The following is a 24167-nucleotide window of genomic DNA, read 5'->3' as shown; positions in this document are numbered from 1 at the left end:
ACTTTGGTGCAGGTCATGTTGTTCTTCATTTTACCGTCTCACTCACTATATCAAATATAATCTACGTTTATTTGTCACATGCCCAGGATACAGAAGGTGTAAACAGTACAGTGAAATGGTTACTTGCATAGTAGCTATATCAAAAACAGAAAGTGTCCAGATAAAAATAGTTTATAATTATTAGATAACGCTTACCTAGACCCACTTGTCTAAATTGATAGGTCATGTGAAAGAAATGCTATTGTCTAGACATGTACACATGCTCAGTAAATAGAATAGGTGGCTGTAATCACCCACAGACACACCTGGCTAACTTGATTGGTCGTGTAATGATCTGGTGAAGTGAAGACTTTTGTTTCAACGTGACTAGCTAAACAATGAACCGGCATAATCCCAACTCATACTACTTCCAATACAAACTGAGTGACATAGCTGTAGTATGAATCTGCAGGTAGCTAAAACTAACAAACCAGGTTCAATGTTAGCTAGCTAGCGAACATTAGGCTATAACAAGCAATGCAAATATATTTCTGATTCAAATAATATTACCACATAGATCATACACCTAACGTTATATCTAATTATCCAGCATGCTAATGTTTGCTAGCTAGCTATAACATCAACAGTGAAGAGGCGATTCTGGGATGCTGGCCTTCTAGGCAGAGTTGCAAAGGAAAAGCCATATCTCAGACTGGCCAATAAAAATAAAATATTAAGATGGGCAAAAGAACATAGACACTGGACAGAGGAATTCTGCCTAGAAGGCCAGCATCCCGGAGTCGCCTCCTCACGGTTCACGTTGAGACTTGTGTTTTGCGGGTATTATTTTATGAAGCTGCCAGTTGAGGTCTTGTGAGGCGTCTGCTTCTCAAACTAGACACACTAATGTACTTGTCCTCTTGCTCAGTTGTACACCGGGGCCTCTCACTCTTTCTATTCTGGTTAGAGCCAGTTTGCGCTGTTCTGTGAAGGGAGTAGTACACAGTGTTGTACGAGATCTTCAGTTTCTTGGTAATTTCTCGCATGGAATAGTCTTCATTTCTCAGAACATGAATAGACTGACGAGTTTCAGAAGAAAGTTCTTTGTTTATTGACATTTTGACCCTGTAATCGAACCCACGTGTAACCACACCAGCCCAGGGTCTTGATCTGACTACAGTTCGGCGTCATAACTGACTTTGATGGCCACTGGCACATGGAGAAGATGAATCCCGCTTTCATCTGTACCGGGCAGATGGCAGACAGCTTGTATGGCATCGTGTGGGCGAGCAGTTTGCTGATGTCAACGTTGTGAACAGAGTGCCACATGGTGGCGGTGGGGTTATGGTATGGGCAGGCATAAGCTACGGACAATGAACACAATTGCATTTTATCCATGGCGATTTGAATGCACAGAGATACCGGGACGAGATCCTGAGGCCCATTGTAGTGCCATTCATCTACCGACATCACCTCATGTTTCAGCATGATAATGCACGGCCCCAAGGATCTGTACACAGTTCCTGGAAGCTGAAAATTTCCCAGTTCTTCCATGGACTGCATACTCACCAGACATTATGGCATAGTAAGATATAGTATAGTAAGATGTAGCATAGTATAGGAAGCTATAGTTTAAACTGTACTGGGCAGATGGGCGAGCAGTTTAGTGATGTCACCTCATGTTGCAGCATGATAATGCACAGCCCCATGTCGCAAGGATCTGAATGCTGAAATTTTTCCAGTTCTTCCATGGACTGCATACTTACCAGACGTGTGACCCACTGAGCATGTTTGCAACGCTCTGGATAGACGTGTAAGACACCGTGTTTCAGTTCCCACCAATATCGAGCAACTTCGCACAGCCATTGAAGGAGAGTGGGATAACATTCCACAGGCCACAATACTGACTGGTTTTCTGATCCCACACCCCTACGTTTTTTTTTAAGGTATCTGTGACCCACAGATGCATATCTGTATTCCCAGTCATGTAAAATCCATAGATTAGGGCCTAATAGATGTATTTCAATTGACTGATTTCAGTTTACCGCTGCTCGTCTAAGGCACTGCATCTCAGTGCAAGAGGTGCCACTACAGTCCCTGGTTCGAATCCAGGCTGTATCACATTCGGCCGTGATTGCGAGTCCCATAGGGCTGTGCACAATTGGCCCAGCGTCGTCCGGGTTTGGCCGGGGTAGGCCGTAATTGTAAATAAGAATTTGTTCTTAACCTACTTGCCTAGTTCATTTCTTTTAATATGAACTGTAATTCATAAAATCTTAGTAATTGTTGCATTTATATTTGTGTTCAGTGTAGTATAGTAAGACATAGTATAGTAAGAAACAGTAGAGTAAGATATAGTAATGTGTAGTAAGATATAGTAATGTATAGTAAGGTGTAAGACATGATATAGTAAGGTATACAAGAAATCCCACTATGCCCTGCGACGAACCATCAGCTGTTCCGGACGACTGTGTGATCACGCTCTCCGTAGCCGACGTGAGTAAGACCTTTAAACAGGTCAACATACACAAGGCTGTGGGGCCAGACATATTACCAGGACGTGTGCTCCCAGGCATGTGCTGACCAACTGGCAGGTGTCTTCACTGACATTTTCAACATGTCCCTGATTGAGTCTGTAATACCAACATGTTTCAAGCAGACCACCATAGTCCCTGTGCCCAAGAACACAAAAGGCAACCTGCCTAAATGACTACAGACCCGTAGCACTCACGTCCGTAGCCATGAAGTGCTTTGAAAGGCTGGTAATGGCTCACATTAACACCATTATTCCAGAAACCTTAGACCCACTCCAATTTGCATACCGCCCAAACAGTGCCACAGATGATGCAATCTCTATTGCACACCGCACTGCCCTTTCCCACCTGGACAAAAGGAACACCTATGTGAGAATGCTGTTCATTGACTACAGCTCAGCGTTCAACACCATAGTACCCTCAAAGCTCATCACCAAGCTAAGGATCCTGGGACTAAACACCTCCCTCTGCAACTGGATCCTGGACTTCCTGACAGGCCGCCCCCAGGTGGTGAGGGTAGGTAGCAACACATCTGCCACGCTGATCCTCAACACTGGAGCTCCCCAGGGGTGTGTGCTCAGTCCCCTCCTGTACTACCTGTTCACCCACGACTGCATGGCCAGGCACAACTCCAACACCATCATTAAGTTTGCTGACGACACAACAGTGGTAGCCCGATCACCGACAGCGACGTGACAGCCTATAGGGAGGAGGTCAGAGACCTGGCCGGGTGGTGCCAGAATAACAACCTATTCCTCACCAGGCGGTGTCGGAGGAAGGCCCTAAAAATTGTCAAAGACCCCAGCCTTCCAGTCATAGACTGTTCTCTCTACTACCGCATGGCAAGCGGTACCGGAGTGCCAAGTCTAGGACAAAAAGGCTTCTCAACCATTTTTACCCCCAAGCCTTAAGACTCCTGAACAGGTAACCAAATGGTTACCCGGACTATTTGCATTGTGTTCACCCCCCCAACCCCTCTTTTACACTGCTACTACTCTCTGTTCATCATATATCATCATAGTCACTTTAACCATATCTACATGTACATACTACCTCATTAAGCCTGACTAACAGGTGTCTGTATATAGCCTTGCTACTGTTTTTTTTACTAGTAAGGTATAGTACAGTAAGGTAAGGAATAGTAAGTTATAGTTTAATATAGTAAGGTGTAGTATATTAAGATGTAGTATAGTAAGGTTTAGTATAATATAGTAAGGTATAAAAAGATACACTATAATTAGGTATATTAAGGTATAATATAGACAGGTACAGTATATTAAGATATAGTAAGTTTTAGTCCCATGGGATGTTGGCTATCAACAACAAGGCAACTCCTATGACTAATTGGGAATGGGACGCAAGCGTAGGATCGATCACCCTGTCGCTGGCCGCCTTTGGGGAGGGTGTATAGTGTGAAAGGCCGAAACACCCTAGGAACCAAAGGTACACTACTGACGATGCGCTCCCCAAATTTCACCAGGCTCACTGTTCATTAACTCTTGGAAGTGCTTGCACAAAGGATAGTAACATCTCATCCTGTGTTCCTGGAATCTAGTATAATATAGTAAGGTATAGTAAGGCATACTATAGACAGGTATAGTAAGATATAGTATATTAAGATATAGTGCAATATAGTAAGGTTTAGTATAATATAGTTTAGTATAGACGGGTTTTAGTATAGACAGGCATAGTGTAGACGAGTATTGTATAGTTTAATATAGTAAGTATAACATAGTAAGGTTATAGTATATTACGATATAGTATAATATGGTAAGGTATGGTATAGACAGGTATAGTATATTCAAATATAGTAAGGTTAAGTATAATATAGTAAGGTTTAGTATAATTTAGTAAGGTATGGTATGGTATAGACAGGTATAGTAAGGTAAGGTATAATATAGTAAGGCATAGTATATTAAGATGTAGTATATTAAGATATAGTATAATATGGTAAGGTGTAGTACAATGAGGTATAGATAGGTATAGTGTAGGCATGTATAGTATGGTATCGTACAGGTATATTACAGTAAGGTAAGGTACAGTAATGTAAGGTATAGTAACCACAGGGTAGCCTAGTGGTTAGAGAGTTGGACTAGTAACCGGGTTGCAAGTTCAAATTCCCGAGCTGACAAGGTACAAATCTGTCGTTCTGCCCCTGAACAGGCAGTTAACCCACTGTTCCTAGGCCATCATTGAAAATAAGAATTTGTTCTTAACTGACTTGCCTAGTTAAATAAAGGTAAAATAAATAAATATTAAGATATAGTATAATGAGGTATAGACAGGTGTAGTAAGGTATATTAGAATATAGTATAATATAGTAAGGTTTTGTGTAATATAGTAAGGTTTAGTATAATATAGTAAGGTATGGTTTACTATAGACAAGTATAGTACAGTAAGGTAAGGTATAAGTAGTATAGTATGATATCGTAAGGTATCATAAGGTAAAGTATATTAAGATATAGTATAGTAAGGTTTAGTAAAATATAGCAAGGTATAGTATAATAAGGTGAAATATATTAAGAAGTAGTATATTACGATATAGTATAATATAGTAGGTATAGTATAGACAGGTATAGTATATTAAGATATAGTATAATATTAGTAAGGTTTAGTATAATATAGTATAATAAGGTATAGTATATTAAGATGTATTATATTAAGGTTTAGTATAATATAGTAAGGTATAGTATAATGAGGTATATTAAGGTATAGTATAGACCGGTATAGTATATTAAGATATAGTATAATATTAGTAAGGTTTAGTATATTACAGTATAATAAGGTGTAGTATATTAAGATGTACTATTTTAAGGTATAGTATAATATAGTAAGGTATAGCAAGGTATATTAAGGTATAGTATATTAAGATATAGTGTAACATAGTAAGGTTTAGTATAATCTATAGTAAGGTTGCGTTTAAGGTATAGTATAGACAGGTTTAGTATAGTATAGACGGGTAAGGTATAATATAGTAAGGTATAATATAGTAAGGTATAGTATAGTAAGGTATAGTATGACGAGGTATAGTAAGGTATAATATAGTAAGGTATAATATAGTAAGGTATAGTATGACGAGGTATAGTAAGGTATAGTATGTATATTAAGTTATAGTAAGGTTTAGTATAATATAGTAAGGTATAGTACGGTATAGTATAGACAGGTATAGTATATTACAATATAGTATAATATAGTAAAGTATAGTATAATAAGGTATAGTATAATGAGGTATATTAAGGTACTATATGGTCTCGTGTAGTACGGTCTAGTTAGGTATAGTATAATATAATAAGATATAATAAGATGTATCATAATATAGACGGGTATGGTATAGTGTAGCAAGGTATAATATAGCAATATGTAGTAAGGTATAGTATAGACAGGTATAGTACAGTAAGGAATAGTAAGATATAATAAGGTATAGTGTAGCAAGGTTTTGTATAGCAAGGTGTGGTGTAGTTAGATGTAGCATAGTATAGACAGGTTTTTGTACAGAAAGGTATATATAGTAAGGTATAGTTTAGACAGATATAGTAATGTATGGTAAGGTATAGTTTAGAGCGGGATAGTGTAGACAGGGATTGTATAGTATAGACAGGTATAGTATAGACAGGTATAGTATGGACAGGGATAGTATAGACAGGGATAGTATAGACATGTATTGTATGGTGTAGTATAGTTGGGTATAGTATAGACAGGTATAGTATGGACAGTTATAATATATTATGGTATAACAAGGTATAGTATAGCACGGTCGTGTATAGCACGGTATAGTAAGGTATAGAATGGTATTGTATAGTAAGGTATGGTATAGTATGGTATAGGTTCTCCTTGACAGTGTTTTCTATACTAGCTGTCTGCTCCTGCTGGTGACCAACTGGATCTCCTTAATAAGGGTGTGAATCCCCCGGGGAAATCTGATTGGATTACTGCGGCTTCTCCTTCTCTCCCCTCTATCCCTCCGCTTTCACATCCCGGACAAGCCCACAGAATAGAGTAAATAGAAGCTGCTACCGTCCGCGGATTCAGCACAGTAACAGCACTGAAGAGTGTGTACACTGTCATCTATATTTAATGACATTTTAAAGGCAAGGACAGATAGCATGTGATTCCCAACCAACCGTTACCCCCCCCCCCCAACTCAAACCACCTTAGCTGCTCAATCATCTGAAGGGATGGGCACTAACGCTAACAACTAGCATTTCCGTGTTGCCTCTTATGATAATGGTAGTATATTAAAGAACCCGCTGGAGCATTAGAGTGGGGGGTGGGGGGGTAGCGGTTTGCGCTAGCAGGCAGACAGGCACAGTCAGTGGCACGTTAGTCATCTAGTCACCCTCCCTCTTGTTGAGCACGTCTGCTTCTATTTTTACAGGTTGTGACTGGAGACCGACGCTGCGCCCTCCTCGCCTCTTCTCTCCATCTACTCTGATCTACTCTTCCTTTCATCTCATCTCTCTGTCACCTCTGAACACCAGCCACTCTTCACATTTACTCGCCTCGTCTCTCACTGGATAACTTGGGTGCTAAGAGGAGAGTGGAAAGGTGCCGCGTTACAGCCACTTGTGCCAGACGAGAATTCCGAAGAGAAGAGGAGTAGAGAGGAAGGGGGAGGGAGCGCTAGAGGGTAGTTCCGCCTCTGTGTGCTCAGTTCACTCGGAAAGGCAGAGAAAATACAAAGGAACACCTAGCCCTAGTGGCCTGGAGCCTGGAGAAGAGGAGCGGTGTGCACAACCACAGCCACAACCTCCTCCTACTCCTTCAGTCCCCAGCGTGTGAACTGCCAACAGGAACAACCCTTCCATCTGGCTCTTCCATCTGTCTTAACCCTGATCCAGGACCTGCTACTGTTTGTTTGGTTACTTCCTCTCTCTCGCTCAGCGTCAGTGAGGCTCCACAGCTGATTCCAGACACAGCACTGTGACGCTCTGCTCAGCGCCCAGTCTTCTACAGTTAACCCGGCAGGCTAGAAGCAGGAATAGGGAGCGCTTGACAAGAGGCTAGAGTCAGAGATGGGAGTCCTTGTTTGTGGCGTGGTGGTGCTGACGCTCATCTGTCAAAGCCATAGCTTGGACGGTGCCACAAACCCCCTGCACAGGTTTAAAAGGTAAGGGGACGGACAGTGTTGATTTGTTTGGAGGGGTTTTGAAATGCAATTGAAAGGGAAAGGCAGATTTAGTGGGGTCATGTGAGTGGTGCGAACAGATGTCGCTTGGAAATCTCCAGTGTTCTTTGAGTTTTCTATTATATGTATTATACTTATTTAAATTAAGTTGAAATAGCTCAGTGTACTTATGAAATAAATAGATTTGATAAGTTTAATGCATTTCTAAATCAATGTTTTGTAAGTTAGTCTTTTTTTTGAATGATGTTGAATACATGCACTTTAAAAAAAAAAAGGTTAATTATACAATTATATGGCAATTAGCCTGCTGTAGGCACAAGGTACTGGAAGCCGGATGTGTTTGTCCCATGTTTGTATGGCTACATGATGAACAAACAAATGACGCAGGAGGTGGCTTCAGCATCAACAGACATGGTGACCACACAAATAGCCTTCTGGGTAGATTAGTATCAGTCAATTGCAGATATGCCTATAAGTAATTCTATAAACAATTGTATCTTCATTTAACCTACTTTTCTGGAGGTGTTCTCTCCATTTCTCTCTTGAGTCTTATGTGTTTGTGTGTGAAGGACGCTCATCTTCCAAACTTCCAATCTCATCATTAGGAGTTCCTCAACTCATCAGGCTGTTAGGTTCTCTCATTAGTAATAGTTTTCTCCGAGGTTGTTTTGTCGCTTTCCACTAACAACCTCTTCTATCACTGTTGCCCCCATCGGACAGGTATCAGGAAAGTGCCTCTTCGGAGCCCAACGACTGCACTACCAGGACAAGACAACCCATGGTCCTGTCCAAATCAGGCAACTTTTCCCTGGATGTCCGCATGCCGGGGGTGTCCCCCACGGCGGTGAGTCCCCATGTTTCTGACTGTCAAAAACAACCCTGTGGAAAAGCCAAACCAACCCAGTGTCTGTCAGATCTAGTTTTTTTCCCCGCTCAATGGTTTGATGGTTCAGTTTTACGTTTATTTACATATGTTTTCAAAGAACACTATCTACACTAGTCTACATAGCCTGTTAGGCTTTTCAACCATTTATGAAAATCAAATCAGTGATCATTCTCCATGATGCAACATTAGTCTGACTAGCCTTTAGGTCTCTAATGTCAAAGAGATTTTATCGAGACTTTGATCAGCGAGTAAAGGTTAGACAATGACTAATATATTAATATTCATAGACTTGACAGACATCTCCTTCCTAAGTGCAGAAAAACTTGCCGCTTTGCTTGGTTCATATCAGGAAGGTATGTTGATGATGGCCGTACAATGTTTTTCTCTCTCAGCGTGTGGCTGTACATGATTTCCTCATGGGGTTGCGTCAGGGGCCAGTCCTCCTGCCGTGTTTGTTTGGCCCGTATTGATCCTACAGTAATGCAGTCATTAAAGTTGACTCTCTGTTGCAGACAAGAGCTAATTGGCTCTTCAGCCTCCGGTCTTTCCCTGCTGCTGCAATGTGCAGAGAAAACCACAGAGGGGAAGATCTCTGGTTTATCACTATTTTCTCTCTCCTCTCTCCCCTCTCTACCCCCCCCCCCCCCCCCCCCACTCCTCGCTTGCTCTCTCTCGCTCTCTCTCTCTTTTCTCCAAAAGCCAAGTCTGTGTTTAGGCTAGTGAGAAACATTTAGAGTTCAGTTTTTACACGAGGGCGGAACTATTGTCATCGGGCTCCGGGCTTTGCGTCTTCTTGGGACTGTTTTGGTTGTGTATGTGAGAGTTGAGGGGAGGGTGAGCTATTATTATTCTCAGTGCAGGTCTGTGTGAGTCATCTGCCAATGATTCATCCATGGCAAGTGTTGGCTGATAACTGTGAATGCTGAAGGGGGATTACTGGCTTGTAGAACATCTCAGAGAAGACAAACCTTAAACTCTCTTAACTTAGTGGTCAGCTTGTACTGTTGTGCTATTGATCTATCGCAGGGGTTGGCAAACCTTTTGGCTCAAGGGCCACGTTGTGATTTTGAAACTCAGTGGAAGGCCGCACAGATTTTTTTGTGACCTATGCGGTTGTGAAAGTCAACTTGCGGGCCAGAAAAAGGTCCATTGTAATTTTTTGATATTTTTTTTAATCTCGTTTTTAAATGTTCAAGAGTGACTGGAGTGTTGTTTTTCCCCTAAATAAATAAATAACATACTGTTTCATTTTTTGGGGAAACCTCCCGGGGCCCAGTTTGAATGGGTTCGCAGGCCAGATCCGACCCGCGTGTTGTATTTTGCCTACCCCTCGATCTATAGGGAGGTGCCCTTTCTCTGGCCCAGATAGCATTGAGACAGTTCGCTGGCTGTTCATCAGATAGCATCGAGCCAGTTATCTGGCTGTTCATCAGATAGCATCGAGCCAGTTATCTGGCTGTTCATCAGATAGCATTGAGACAGTTCGCTGGCTGTTCATCAGATAGCATTGAGCCAGTTCACTGGCTGTTCATCAGATAGCATTGAGCCAGTTCGCTGGCTGTTCATCAGATAGCCTTGAGCCAGTTCGCTGGCTGTTCATCAGATAGCTTTGAGCCAGTTCACTGGCTGTTCATCAGATAGCTTTGAGCCAGTTCACTGGCTGTTCATCAGATAGCTTTGAGCCAGTTCACTGGCTGTTCATCAGATAGCTTTGAGCCAGTTCACTGGCTGTTCATCAGATAGCTTTGAGCCAGTTCACTGGCTGTTCATCAGATAGCTTTGAGCCAGTTCACTGGCTGTTCATCAGATAGCTTTGAGACAGTTCACTGGCTGTTCATCAGATAGCATTGAGACAGTTCACTGGCTGTTCATCAGATAGCATTGAGACAGTTCACTGGCTGTTCATCAGATCGCATTGAGACAGTTTGAGCCAGTTCACTGGTTCTTCGGCAGTGGTTAGAGCATTGGGCCAGTAACCGAAAGGTTGCTGGATCGAATCCCAGCGCTGGCAAGGTAAAAATCTGTCTTTCTGCCCCTGTGCAAGGCAGTTAACCCACTGTTCCCAGAGGTGCCGAAGACGTGGATGTCGATTAAGGCAGCACCCCGCACCTCTCTGATTCAGATGGGTTGGGTTAAATGCTGAAGACACATTTCAGTTGAATACATTCAGTTGTACATCTGACTAGGTATCCCCCCTTTCCTTTCATCAGATAGCATTGAGCCAGTGTTTATTCACTTTCTCCGAAGCTTCTTTTGTCAACATTTTATCTGTACCCTTTTGTGTTGTGTGGATCTGGGCTGTACAGTGTTGGTTCAGATGGTTTCTTTCTCTTATTGCAGCAACTATGGTGGATGTGTAACCAGACCAGCCCAGTGCAGCATGGTTTGGCTTGGCTCATTAGTGTGAAATGGGAATTTGAGAACAACCAGTTTTTTATCATGAATCTGGTCATCGAACATCGGTTGTATTTTGTTCTAATAGGCCCACATCAAGTTGGCCTTTTTTCTCCCCAATTTCGTGGTATTTACAGTCTTGTCTCATCGCTGCAACTCCCATACGGACTTGGGAGAGGCGAAGGTCGAGAGCCGTACATCCTCCGAAACACAACCCAACCAAGCCGCACTGCTTCTTGACACAATGCCCACTTAACTCCGAAGCCAGACACACCATTGTGTTTGAGGAAACACTGTACACCTGGCGACCGTGTCAGCATGTACTGTGCCCGGCCCGCCACAGGAATTACTAGTGCACGATGGGATAAGAACATCCCTGCCAGCCAAACCTCCCCTAACCCGGACGACGCTGGGCCAATTGCGCGCCGCCCCATGGGTCTCCCGGTCGCGGCCGGCTGCAACAGAGCCTGGACTCGAACCCAGAATTTCTAGTGGCACAGCTAGCACTGTGATGCAGTGCCGTAGACCACTGCGCCACTTGGGAGGCCCCAAGATGTCATTCTGCAAGAATTTGTCTGGAGAATTCTCAACTGATGAGACACCATTTTGAAAGAAAGCCAGCTGTGCCAAGAAAGAAACACGCACGCTGACCTTTTACAATAACTCTGAGTTAGATACAGCCATCAGAGAGAGAGAGAGAGAGAGAGAGAGAGAGAGAGAGAGAGAGAGAGAGAGAGAGAGAGAGAGAGAGAGAGAGAGAGAGAGAGAGAGAGAGAGAGAGAGAGAGAGAGAGAGAGAGAGAGAGAGAGAGGAATTCAGTCCCCTGGAATTGATTGAATCATTTGACCGTGTTGCTGCAGCAGGAGAATAAAAGCCCAATAGACTGATAAATGACAGCCGAAAGCCATCAGCTATAACTAAGCAATTGCACCATTTCCCTGGAAATGACTTACTGTCGTGTTTATTACAAATATGTCACTTAAACGACCTGTTCCCAGGGAACTACAGCTGCCATTTTCTTCCTCTCTCCTCCATTCAACGCCCACTAGTTGTTATTTAAGCAACTACAACGAACGTTTACAGTACATGTAGGCTAGGCTGCTGGAGACCTGAGGAATAAAGAGAAAGATGATACAAATGAGAGGAGAGTTATAGACGTGTTTTTAACTCGGCTGCAGATGAAGAGGTCACTCTTCAGGAGAGAGAGAGATGCTCCAGGGATGGACACAGAGCTCTGTGTCATGTCTTTTGTCTTGATGAAGTGCTATTCTCTTCACTCCCCGCAGGAAATGTACTTCTCCCCGTGTTAACGCAAGGTCGGCGCCAGGGTGATTTAAGAGTCATGTTCACTCGTATATTAAACTGCCCGACTTCAAGCGAGCGAGGACTTAACTTTTGCTTCAGTATCTGTACTCGATAATCCGCCTAATCTGAGGACTCTTTGAATTTAAGAGAATCTGTCATGGTGAAACATGTGTATCGGCAGATGTATGTGTGTATATAATTATGTGTGTGTATATATATATATATATATATGTGTATGTGTATATATATATATATATTAACCTTTATTTAACTAGGCAAGTCAGTTAAGAACATATTCTTATTTACAATGATGGCCTACCCCGGCTAAACGCTAACCCGGATGACTCTGGGCCAATTGTGCGCCGCCCTATTGGACTCCCAATCACGGGCTGGTTGTGATACAGCCTGGAATCGAATATTGGTTGTTATTGATGGCTTATAAACAAGCAGAATAATACATGTACAATTGTATTTATTTGTAAGACTTTATATTTCAACATATTTAAACACTATTAATTTTAAACACTTAATTTTAAACACTATTCATTTGAAACACTATTCATTTGAAACACTATTCATTTTAAAATGATTTAACATGTTTTTTTAACCAAAACTTTATGGATCTTTTTTTGCTCTGTAATTAAGCGAAGCATTTGTTCTCACACTGTGTCCTGTGTCGTTTCAGTCTGACACCTATTTGTGTGTGGCCGTTCCAGTACCGACAACCAGGGATGCCTATATCGGTGAGTGTTTTTTACCCAAATCTTAAAGGAATCTGGTTACACATACCTGGTCCAATGTAAGTGATTTGTTGAATGTCAAAAACGAATGAAATGTAGTAAAAATAAATAAATAATATATATATATATATATATATATACACACACACACACACACCGGTGAAATATGTTGTTTGCAAATTCCAATGTTCCTCAGTCTAGGTCTCGGGAATCAAACCAGCGATACGATTTAAGGAGCTCACCCAAAATCCATTCTCAAACTCTGTAGCATATATTTCCTAGGATATTAACTTTTCGTCCCCCATTTTTCGACCCACTGACGAGAACCACTTTTCTATGATACATACCGCCCCCCCCCCCCTTCCTGTTGTTATGGGCAACCGTCCTCTCATAAGCACCAATTTATTTTGTCTTTGACCAAGTGGCAGGGTGAATGAAATCCCATAACGCCACAGTGACCCTTAATCCCGCTGACCTATCCCAGTGTGTTGTCTATGAGCCTGGGTTTATGGGAAGGCAGGAGTTAGCCCTGCAGACACTGTTTGTCCAGCTTAGGTTTCCCAACAAGATTACTTCCCATCCCAGATTCTCAGCCAACCACATTCCACTCCCATCACTGGCATGTAACAATAAAGAGAACTCTCTGTCTTCAATCCTGTTAAATCATATTTGACCGAAGCATACACGGAGACACACACACACACACACACACACACTCCCAAAAAGCATGCAAAAAGTATAGAGAAAAATGTATGTTTTAAGCCTTGCCAATGCATTGATATTCAAATGATTATTACATTGTGAGAATAATTAGGACTTTTCCTGACTAAATAGATTGGATGCACAGCGATTCTTCTATAGCTGGCACACATAATATAGCCATGAATAGTGGTATCATTAATCTCACTATCGCTGGTGTTATAATGAGAAAGTGATAATAAAAAAAAAAACGGGTTCCTTTTTAAAAAAAAAAAAAAATAGATGTATTTGTATGGAAAGACAAGTTAAAGCCAACATTGTTTTAGTCATCATAATAACCATATGTGATTTTTACGTAGCGCAACACCCTTCAATTGAAGAGGCGGGAAACAAACGAAAGTGGCCACATCTCTTACAAAAACCGGATAAGAAATGGAATCATAGATCATTTAAAAAGGATCAGGAGAACGTATACATTGGCTACAATAATTACAATAACTTTTCAAGCACCAAATTGAGGAAATGTCTGATTTTCAAGTTAGTCCTATTCCAGTACTTTAATTTCGGCGCTCCAAATTCAAGTTAAAATAGGCTACTCCAAAAACTGCAGGTCTAACATGAAAAAACAATGTATTTGTCATGTTATTTCATTACCAGATCATATTGTGTTAATTATATCCAGAATAATTCATAGGGAGAGCGTTGGGTGTTGTTCTATAGTCTATCCTACACAATTTAACACAGTAGACTGTGTCCAATCCCAGGCACAAAAACATATGCAAACATGAATTTATTACCTTGATGCTTTCTCTTAAATCTAACGTGACCCTGCTTTAAATCAAGCAGACAACAACAGATGATGTTCTGCGATGCATACAAAGCCCAACCCCGCCCTCCCTTTGGCAAAATCCCACCACGACGCCATCTTGCTCCTACCGTCTCATAGGCAGAAACTTAAACAGGGTGTACAAGTGACAAGAACAATTCAATGCTGGTCTGACCAATTGGAATCCACGCATCAACTTGGAAATTGGAATCCACGCTCAACCGCAAGGCTCTCCAGAGAGTGGTGTGGTCTGCACAACGCATCACCGGGGGCAAACTACCTGCCCTCCAGGATACCTATAGCACCCGATGTCACAGGAAGGCAAAAAAGATAACCGAAGACAATAACCACCCGCGCCACTTCCTGTTCACCCCGTTATCATCCAGAATGCGAGGTCCAGTGCAGGTGCATCAATGCTGGGACCGAGAGACTGAAAAACAGCTTATATCTCAAGGCCATCTGACTGCTAAACAGCAATCACTAACTCAGAGAGGCCGCTGCCTACATTGAGACCCAATCACTGGACAAATGGATCACTCGTCACTTTAAATGATGCCGCTTTAATATTGTGTACATATCTTACATTACTCATATCATATGTATATACTGTATTTTATACCATCTATTGCACCTTGCCTATGCCGCTCGGCCATCGCTCATCCGTATATTTATATGTACATATTCTCATTCACCCTTTTTAGATTTGTGTGTATTAGGTAGTTGTTGGGAAACTGTTAGATTACTTGTTAGATATTACTGCACTGTCGGAACCAGAAGCACAAGCATTTCGCTACACTCGCATTAACATCTGCTAACCACGTGTATGTGACAAATAAAATGTATTTGATCGACATCAATTGGCTCGGGATATTAGATCGACTGCAACTGTCTTCACCGGTGTAACGAATGAGACACCAAAATATTCTGGAAATTCCTTTTTTTCCCAGCATTTTGAATCAGATGATGTGTGAATATATCACGTCCTAACTAATCAGCTGGACACTAAATGCGCATCAAGTATTTAGCATAATTATTGAAGATCCACGTTAATGACAGTATCGATTTCGGTTTTAATTATCAAGTTAAGGTGACTCTTTCGGTTAGAAGCATTCCATTTTTGTGCCCATGAAAACTGTTTCCATTATGTAACATAAGGAGACAGGAAGATCATAGCAGATCATTCCACCATGACTCTATAGATAACTGAGTAACCTCTGGTAGCAGATCATTCCACTATGACATGACTCTATAGATAACTGAGTAACCTCTGGTAGCAGATCATTCCACCATGACTCTATAGATAACTGAGTAACCTCTGGTAGCAGATCATTCCACCGTGACTCTATAGATAACTGAGTAACCTCTGGTAGCAGATCATTCCACCGTGACTCTATAGATAACTGAGTAACCTCTGGTAGCAGATCATTCCACCATGACGCTATAGATAACGGAGTAACCTCTGGTAGCAGATCATTCCACCATGACTCTATAGATAACTGAGTAACCTCTGGTAGCAGATCATTCCATTCATGACTCTATAGATAACTGAGTAACCTCTGGTAGCAGATCATTCCACCGTGACTCTATAGATAACTGAGTAACCTCTCTATAGATAACTGGTAGCAGATCATTCCACCGTGACTCTAGATAACTGAGTAACCTCTGGTAGCAGATCATTCCACCGTGACTCTATAGATAACTGAGTAACCTCTGGTAGCAGATCATTCCACCGTGACTCTATAGATAACTGAGTAACCTCTGGTAGCAGATCATTCCACCATGACTCTATAGATAACTGAGTAACCTCTGGTAGCAGATCATTCCATCATGACTCTATAGATAACTGAGTAACCTCTGGTAGCAGATCATTCCACCGTGACTCTATAGATAACTGAGTAACCTCTGGTAGCAGATCATTCCACCATGACTCTATAGATAACTGAGTAACCTCTGGTAGCAGATCATTCCACCATGACTCTATAGATAACTGAGTAACCTCTGGTAGCAGATCATTCCACCATGACTCTATAGATAACTGAGTAACCTCTGGTAGCAGATCATTCCACCATGACTCTATAGATAACTGAGTAACCTCTGGTAGCAGATCATTCCACCATGACTCTATAGATAACTGAGTAACCTCTGGTAGCAGATCATTCCACCATGACTCTATAGATAACTGAGTAACCTCTGGTAGCAGATCATTCCACCATGACTCTATAGATAACTGAGTAACCTCTGGTAGCAGATCATTCCACCATGACTCTATAGATAACTGAGTAACCTCTGGTAGCAGATCATTCCACCATGACTCTATAGATAACTGAGTAACCTCTGGTAGCAGATCATTCCACCATGACTCTATAGATAACTGAGTAACCTCTGGTAGCAGATCATTCCACCATGACTCTATAGATAACTGAGTAACCTCTGGTAGCAGATCATTCCACCATGACTCTATAGATAACTGAGTAACCTCTGGTAGCAGATCATTCAGATCATCAAATAAATAGAACATCTTGCACCATAACATCTTGCACCATAACATCTTGCACCATAACATCTTGCACCATATCTTTCCTCAGTGCTGTCAGAAACACTATTATGGAGGACACATGCAACCACAATTTGTTTTCAAGTTACTAAACACAACCTTACATTATGAGAACATAGTTACAACCACAATTTGTTTTCAAGTTACTAAACACAACCGTACATTATGAGGACACCGTAGACATAGACACGATGTCGGTGACATGTTTTAAAGTTTCTCAACACTGTGTTGCGTACTGTAAACAGAACATGCCTGAATCGGCATAATCTCATTATGACAACAAACTCGACGCCATGGGTTACGACATGGCCTCGCGGAATTGAACACCCCAAGCCTTATTATCCCAAACTTTCTTGATTCTTATCTCCAACCGTAATGCAAATCCAACCACAACCAGAATATTTTGCTGAAGCATACAGATATGACTATCTACATCCCTCCAAAAATAACTGAGAATGAGTAAATAGGGCCTGTGGGAGAGATTAACCCTGTGTTAACTTAGCCCACTGAGGCGGATAAAGCCAGTATTGCTTGCCATAGGGTTGAGCCAGGACGAGCCCCATGCCTACAGGGCTGCTGCCTGTCTGTTGCAAGATCAGGGCTTTAGAGAGGAGTGATGTCTCCATCGTCTCTCTCTCTCTCGCTCACTCGTTTCTCACGAGCCACCAGTCCTCCCGTAAAGCACATCTGTTTAGCCGTGATTAATGCGAAGGCATTTGTTGCCTAATTATGGGGTGTCGTCTCCGTGGACACAGGGATACTGGGGCAGGGCGAGAGCGGCTATAGAAGGCGGGCAGCCCACTGAGCAGAAGGGGCTTCTGCTCTCACCTCCAAACTCACAACAGAGAAATACAGACCACCGTGATCCAAAAATGTGATTTGTTACTGGAGTGAATAGTCCTAGACCTCTTTTAGACTAAACGAACAATACAGCTAAAAGGCTAAGAAAGGCCTCCTTTTCATTTCAGTAAAAAAAAAAAAAGACCTCAATTTAGACATTTACTTGTTACTCATACGAATAGCGTTGTTAGGATAGAGAAAGATCAAATATTATCTTAAAAAACAGGAATTCAAGGAGAACCCGTCAAACTGTTGCTGCTGTTCTCCTTGTATACACAGTACACTCAATCTGACATATGGTGCTGTTATGAAAATTCATGAAGGAGAAAAGAAGCACCCCCCCACGCTCGGCCTGCTGTCAGAAAAGCCCCATTCATTATTCAGGTCCGAGATTATACTGGGCCGCGCCAAGTAGCCCGTCCTGGGGGTTTTCATCACTTTCATGTGGAGAGAGCATTGACTTTCTGTCAGAGCTGAAGCTCTTGCCGGCGTCTACCGTTGCCAAGCCTGCAGTGCCTGGCTTCCCTAATGAAGAAGAAGAAGTGAAGAGTGTCACCTTTTAATGTTTCAAAATATGCTCTGAGTATAAACAGTAGCCTACGCTTCTCAATTTACTCCCCAATTTAAATATGAGCTGTGAACTCTTTCAATAATTTGTTTTTCAGTTGTGTTGTTTTTCAGTTGTTTTTAGGTTTTCACAGAGCCATGTACTGTATATACATGACCATACACCGTATATACATGGCCGTACACCGTATATACATGGCCGTACACCGTATATACATGGCCGTACACCGTATATACATGGCCATACACCGTATATACATGGCCGCACACCGTATATACATGGCCGCACACCGTATATACATGGCCGCACACCGTATATACATGGCCGCACACCGTATATACATGGCCGCACACCGTATATACATGGCCGCACACCGTATATACATGGCCATACACCGTATATACATGGCGTACATACATGGCCGTACCGTATATACATGGCCGCACACCGCCATACACCGTATATACATGGCCGCACACCGTATATACATGGCCGTATATACATGGCCATACACCGTATATACATGGCCATACACCGTATATACATGGCCGTACACCGTATATACATGGCCATACACCGTATATACATGGCCGTACACCGTATATACATGGCCATACACCGTATATACATGGCCGTATATACATGGCTGTTCATACACCGTATATACATGGCCATACCGTATATACATGGCCGTTCACCGTATATACCACCGTATATACATGGTATATACATGGCCGTATACACCACACGTATATACATGGCCATACACCGTATATACATGGCCATACACCGTATATACATGGCCGTACACCGTATATACATGGCCATACACCGTATATACATGGCCGTACACCGTATATACATGGCCATACACCGTATATACATGGCCATACACCGTATATACATGGCCATACACCGTATATACATGGCCGTACACCGTATATACATGGCCATACACCGTATATACATGGCCATATATATACATGGCCGTATATACATGGCACATGGCGTATATACATGGCCATACACCGTATATACATGGCCGTACACCGTATATACATGGCCGTTCACCGTATATACATGGCCATACACCGTATATACATGACCGTACACCGTATATACATGGCCATACACCGTATATACATGGCCATACACCGTATATACATGGCCGTTCACCGTATATACATGGCTGTTCACCGTATATACATCGTATATACATGGCCGTACACCGTATATACACCGTATATACATGGCCATACACCGTATATACATGGCCATACACCGTATATACATGGCCATACACCGTATATACATGGCCATACACCGTATATACATGGCCATACACCGTATATACATGGCCGTACACCGTATATACATGGCCGTACACCGTATATACATGGCCGTTCACTGTATATACATGGCTGTTCACCGTATATACATCGTATATACATGGCCGTACACCGTATATACATGGCCATACACCGTACATACATGGCCGCATATATACATGGCCGTATATACATGGCCGCACACCGTATATACATGGCCGCACACCGTATATACATGGCCACACCGTATATACATGGCCGCACACCGTATATACATGGCCATACACCGTATATACATGGCCGTTCACCGTATATACATGGCCATACACCGTATACATGGCCATACCGTATATACATGGCCGTACACCGTATATACATGGCCGTTCACCGTATATACATGGCCATATACATGACCGTACACCGTATATACATGGCCGTACACCGTATATACATGGCCGTTCACCGTATATACATGGCCGTTCACCGTATATACATGGCCGTACACCGTATATACATGGCCGTACACCGTATATACATGGCCGTTCACCGTATATACATGGCCATACACCGTATATACATGGCCGTACACCACCCCGTTCACGGAAATGGTTCGCTCCTACAGACAGTGAGTCACGTGGCCGTGGCTTGCTATATAAAACAGGCAGACAGGTATCGAGACATTGTTACTTTTAAAATGAACATTAAAATGGGCTAAACGAGTGACCTAAGCGACTGAGCGTGGTATGATCAACGGTGCCAGGCATGCAGGTTCTAGTATCTCAGTGTCTAGGGTTTACCGATGATGATGCAACAAACAGAAAACATCCAGTCAGCGGCAGTCCTGTGGGCGAAAAATAGTTAGTCGAGGAGAGTTAGAAGGAGAATGGAAAGAATCGTGGAAGCTAACAGGCAAATAACGGCACAGGTACAACAGTGGTGTGCAGAACGCCATCTCAGAACGCACAACTCGTCGGTCCCTTATCAAAGATGGGCTATTGCGACCACACCGGGTTCCAGTCCGATCAGCTAAAATATTTACCTGGTCTGACGAATCCTGGTTCCTGTTGCATTATGCTGATTACCGAGTCAGGATTTGGCGTAAACAGCATGAGTCCATGGCCCCATCCTGCCTGGTGTCAACGGTACAGGCTGGTGGTGTGAGGAATGTTTTCCTGGCACACATGTTAGATCTCTTGCATTGTTTCCATGACTCAAAGAGTTCAGGCTGTTCTGGAGGCAAAGGGCTGTCTGACCTGTTACTAGATGTGTGTACCTAGGAAACTGGCCACTGAGTGTTTAAACTGACAATACATATACTGGCTATATATGTGAGCCATAAATATACACTGGCAATACAGTGCCTTCGGAAAGTATTCAGACGCCTTGACTTTTTCCACATTTTGTTATGTTACAGCCTTGTTCTAAAAATGATTTAATTATTTTTTTCCCTCATCAATCTACACACAATACCCCATAATGACAAAGCGAAAACAGGTTTATTAGATTTTTTTTGCAAATGTATAAAAAAATAAACATACCTTATTTAACAAAAGTATTCAGACCCTTTGCTATGAGAATCAAAATTGAAATCAGGTCCATCCTGTTTCCATTGATCATACTAGAGATGTTTCTACAACTTGGATTCCACCTGTGGTAAATTCAATTGATTGGACATGATTTAGAAAGGCACACACCTGTCTATATAAGGTCCCACAGTTGACAGTGAATGTCAGAGAAAAAAAACAAGCCATGAGGTTGAAGAAATTGTCCGTAGAGCCCCGAGACAGGATTTATGTCGAGGCACAGGTCTGGGGGAAGGGTACCAAAAAATGTCTGCAGCATTAAGGTCCCCAAGGACACAGTGGCCTCCATCATTCTAAAATGGAATAAGTTTGGATCCACCAAACCACTCAGGGGAGAAGGACCTTGGTCAGGGAGGTGACCAAGAACCCAATGATCACTCTGACTGAGCTCCAGAGTTCCTCTTTGGAGATGGGAGAATCTTCCAGAAGGACAACCATCTCTGCAGCACACCACCAATCAGGCCTTTATGGTAGATTAGCCAGACGGAAGCCACTCCTCAGTAAAAGACACATGACAGCCTGCTTCGAGTTTGCCAAAAGGCACCTAAAGATTCTCTGCTCTGATGAAACCAAGATTGAACACTTCGGCCTGAATGCCAAGCGTCACTTCTGGAGGAAACGTGCTACCATCCCTACGGTGAAGCATGGTATGGGGATGTTATTCAGCGGGACTGGGGGACTAGTCAGGATCGAGGCAAAGATGAACGTGCAAAGTACAGAGAGATCCTTGATGAAAACCTGCTCCAGAGCACTCAGGACTTCAGACTGGGGGCGAAGATTCACCTTCCAACAGGACAACAACCCTTTTTTAAAAATTTTTTTATTTTTTATTTCACCTTTATTTAACCAGGTAGGCTAGTTGAGAACAAGTTCTCATTTGCAACTGCGACCTGGCCAAGATAAAGCATAGCAGTGTGAACAGACAACACAGAGTTACACATGGAGTAAACAATTAACAAGTCAATAACACAGTAGAAAAAAAAATGGGCAGTCTATATACAATGTGTGCAAAAGGCATGAGGAGGTAGGCGAATAATACAATTTTGCAGATTAACACTGGGGTGATAAATGATCAGATGGTCATGTACAGGTAGAGATATTGGTGTGCAAAAGAGCAGAAAAGTAAATAAAAAAATTTAAAAAAAACAGTATAAAAACAGTATGGGGATGAGGTAGGTGAAAATGGGTGGGCTATTTACCAATAGACTATGTACAGCTGCAGCGATCGGTTAGCTGCTCGGATAGCTGATGTTTGAAGTTTGTGAGGGAGATAAAAGTCTCCAACTTCAGCGATTTTGCAGTTCGTTCCAGTCACAGGCAGCAGAGTACTGGAACGAAAGGCGGCCAAATGAGGTGTTGGCTTTAGGGATGATCAGTGAGATACACCTGCTGGAGCGTGTGCTACGGATGGGTGTTGCCATCGTGACCAGTGAACTGAGATAAGGTGGAGCTTTACCTAGCATGGACTTGTAGATGACCTGGAGCCAGTGGGTCTGGCGACGAATATGTAGCGAGGGCCAGCCGACTAGAGCATACAAGTCGCAGTGGTGGGTGGTATAAGGTGCTTTGGTGACAAAACGGATGGCACTATGATAGACTGCATCCAATTTGCTGAGTAGAGTGTTGGAAGCCATTTTGTAGATGACATCGCCGAAATCGAGGATCGGTAGGATAGTCAGTTTTACTAGGGTAAGCTTGGCGGCGTGAGTGAAGGAGGCTTTGTTGCGGAATAGAAAGCCGACTCTTGATTTGATTTTCGATTGGAGATGTTTGATGTGAGTCTGGAAGGAGAGTTTGCAGTCTAGCCAGACACCTAGGTACTTATAGATGTCCACATATTCAAGGTCGGAACCATCCAGGGTGGTGATGCTAGTCGGGCATGCGGGTGCAGGCAGCGATCTGTTGAAAAGCATGCATTTGGTTTTACTCGCGTTTAAGAGCAGTTGGAGGCCACGGAAGGAGTGCTGTATGGCATTGAAGCTCGTTTGGAGGTTAGATAGCACAGTGTCCAATGACGGGCCGAAAGTATATAGAATGGTGTCGTCTGCGTAGAGGTGGATCAGGGAATCGCCCGCAGCAAGAGCAACATCATTGATATATACAGAGAAAAGAGTCGGCCCGAGAATTGAACCCTGTGGCACCCCCATAGAGACTGCCAGAGGACCGGACAGCATGCCCTCCGATTTGACACACTGAACTCTGTCTGCAAAGTAATTGGTGAACCAGGCAAGGCAGTCATCCGAGAAACCGAGGCTATTGAGTCTGCCGATAAGAATATGGTGATTGACAGAGTCGAAAGCCTTGGCGAGGTCGATGAAGACGGCTGCACAGTACTGTCTTTTATCGATGGCGGTTGTGATATCGTTTAGTACCTTGAGCGTGGCTGAGGTGCACCCGTGACCGGCTCGGAAACCAGATTGCACAGCGGAGAAGGTACGGTGGGATTCGAGATGGTCAGTGACCTGTTTGTTGACTTGGCTTTCGAAGACCTTAGATAGGCAGGGCAGGATGGATATAGGACACAGCCAATACAACGCAGGAGTGGCTTCGGCCAAGACAATGAAGCAGTGGCCCAGCCAGAGCCAAGACTTGAACCTGACCGAACATCTTTGGAGAGACCTGAAACAGCTGTGCAGCAACTCTCCCCATCCAACCTGACCGAGCATGAGATCATTTGCAATGAAGAATGGGAGAAACTCCCCAAATACAGGTGTGCCAAGCTTGTAACGTCACACCCAAGAAGACTCAATGCTGTAATCCCTGCCAAAGGTGCTTCGACAAAGTACTGACTAAAGGGTCTGAATAC

General features: G+C 42.8%; 1 protein-coding gene across 5 annotated transcripts in view; it reads left to right on the top strand.

Moving 5' to 3' along the window:
* The window catches only part of pam (peptidylglycine alpha-amidating monooxygenase), a 156399-nt gene that overhangs the window by 10109 nt on the left and 122123 nt on the right, over positions 1-24167 (top strand). For all 5 annotated transcript variants that reach the window (XM_065017215.1, XM_029646556.2, XM_029646549.2 and 2 more), the window contains exons 3-5: positions 6889-7620; positions 8359-8482; positions 12909-12966. In XM_065017215.1, coding sequence (XP_064873287.1) covers positions 7526-7620; positions 8359-8482; positions 12909-12966 — 277 coding nt within the window. In that variant the 5' untranslated portion in view covers positions 6889-7525. The remainder of the gene's footprint in view (positions 1-6888; positions 7621-8358; positions 8483-12908; positions 12967-24167) is intronic.

The sequence above is a fragment of the Oncorhynchus nerka genome, linkage group LG4 (assembly GCF_034236695.1).
Source record: "Oncorhynchus nerka isolate Pitt River linkage group LG4, Oner_Uvic_2.0, whole genome shotgun sequence".
In the NCBI taxonomy this organism is placed as follows: domain Eukaryota; kingdom Metazoa; phylum Chordata; class Actinopteri; order Salmoniformes; family Salmonidae; genus Oncorhynchus; species Oncorhynchus nerka.
This window is presented reverse-complemented; position numbering and strand designations above follow the sequence as displayed.